The 1,734-nt window shown below is 40.2% G+C and overlaps 1 protein-coding gene across 1 annotated transcript in view; it reads right to left on the bottom strand. All coding sequences in view use genetic code 11, as the record gives it.

Annotated features, from left to right (window-relative positions):
- Positions 1 to 1,532: 1,532 nt before the first annotated feature.
- Positions 1,533 to 1,734, bottom strand: part of EGR_10757 (hypothetical protein) — a gene marked incomplete at both ends in the record, with an annotated part of 4,844 nt that continues 4,642 nt past the window's right edge. Inside the window, one exon of the mRNA XM_024500006.1 lies at positions 1,533 to 1,659. Within this exon, the coding sequence (XP_024345575.1) occupies positions 1,533 to 1,659 (127 nt within the window). The remainder of the gene's footprint in view (positions 1,660 to 1,734) is intronic.

Below are 1,734 nucleotides of genomic sequence, written 5' to 3'. Positions count from 1 at the left end.
TTTTTTCCTACGTTTTCCCACATTGTTCCCATATGTACCCTGACACATACATACATATTTATTACCCCTCCTACAATCATTTCTGCTTCATCGTCCCTTTTTCTCACCAATACGCTTCTCTTCCTTCTCTATTTATGTCTATTATTATTGCTCCCACTACTACTATTATTATTGTGAATTACCCCATTCTTAACACGTTTAGCTCTCCAATCAATTTCATGCATCCTTCCTCTTTTTCTTTCCCCTACTATTATTGCCACTTACCACCCCACCACGAAGAGGACCTGTGCCAGCGATACAACCGTACTACCAACGCTCCATCACCTTACATAGCCATGCTGCCCCGCTTTATCAGCGTTGCAGTCATCAACAGAGGCCATGCAGATCGCTCATTTTTCTGTCCCTATATATTCATACTATTTTATCACTATTTCACCACTTCATTTGCCTACTTTTCTTTCATTATTCCTCTTCAAAACAAACATTTACTTTTACAGTCGCCGCTTTGGGCAGTATTTTATGCCTATTTTGCTGTGTATTTTTACTATCAACCGTTCTCCTGCCTTTGTTAGTTTCCTTTTTAATTTTTCAACCATATACCTATGTATCGACATGCAGCTATTTTAGTTGTGCAACCTTTAGCATTTTTAGGCTTATCTATTGTCAAATACTAATTTTTTTTTCATTCTTTATAGAGGACTTAACTAGCTTTGTTTGTTACGCTGAACAACCCTCAAGCGAGTGCTCTAAGCTATTTTCGCGTCGCCTTCGCTCTTCATTTCACTCATGCCCGTATTTGGGCTGTCGACGCTTTATGTGTTAAGGAAAAGGCAGATTTCGTTTATTAGTCGGCTCTCCACCACAATCACGTCTCGGATCCTTTTAAAATCATTGTCTGCCTGTTTTAGTTGGACCATTATTCCATAAGCATGGATGTTTTTCCAACTAATCCGACCACACGTTACCCACGTAAGGAAACTTTGTAATTTGTTACTTTTAGCCTATTTTTTACAACTTTTCTTTTCTGTCAGGAGTATTTCTTTGCTACATCCGTTTTCTGCATTTATCACATCCCAAACCGTGGGTCAACTTGAAATTGCCAAGTTAATTTTTTCTCCACTTTTACTCTTAATGTAGCATATTTTTTCGACTGAAAAACACTTTTTCTTGGCATAGCCCAAACAAATGGCTAATTTTTTGATTGGATTTTGCAATATTATCTACTGGTAAAGCATACTGGAAATGCTTAGTCAATGAGATGCTATCCATAGGAAGGCATTCAGGACAAATGAGTACATTGAAGTGGTATAGGTTTGGGCATCACTCGACGCCCGCATGCCATATTGTGTCTCACGTCAGCCTTCGCCAACGTATCGGAGCATGACAGTTTGAAAGGTCTGCTACTAACTGTGAAGTTGGACAGAATGTTGATACTAAGACGCTGATCGAACCGCGGTGGCCAAGGTTGTATAAAAAGGGAGTAAAATCCATTGCTTATCTCTTCTAAGTGGCGTTCTTGGTGCCCCTGTTAATTACCCATCCACCTCAGATGCCAAGAGTCTTCGTGTGAACTGCACTTGTCTGCAAATTTTAGCTTCCCCTTGACCAACGTACTCTTTTTGTGGCGTTACAGGGCGAAACAGGACTTCACTTCTCTTTCTGAAAGGGGTGGTGTCATCAACTGCATTCTGGGTGGAAAGTTCCACCTCGCATGATTATTGCCACCTTTGACAT

This window comes from Echinococcus granulosus (genome assembly GCF_000524195.1).
Source record: "Echinococcus granulosus chromosome Unknown EG_S00264, whole genome shotgun sequence".
NCBI lineage: Eukaryota > Metazoa > Platyhelminthes > Cestoda > Cyclophyllidea > Taeniidae > Echinococcus > Echinococcus granulosus.
This window is presented reverse-complemented; position numbering and strand designations above follow the sequence as displayed.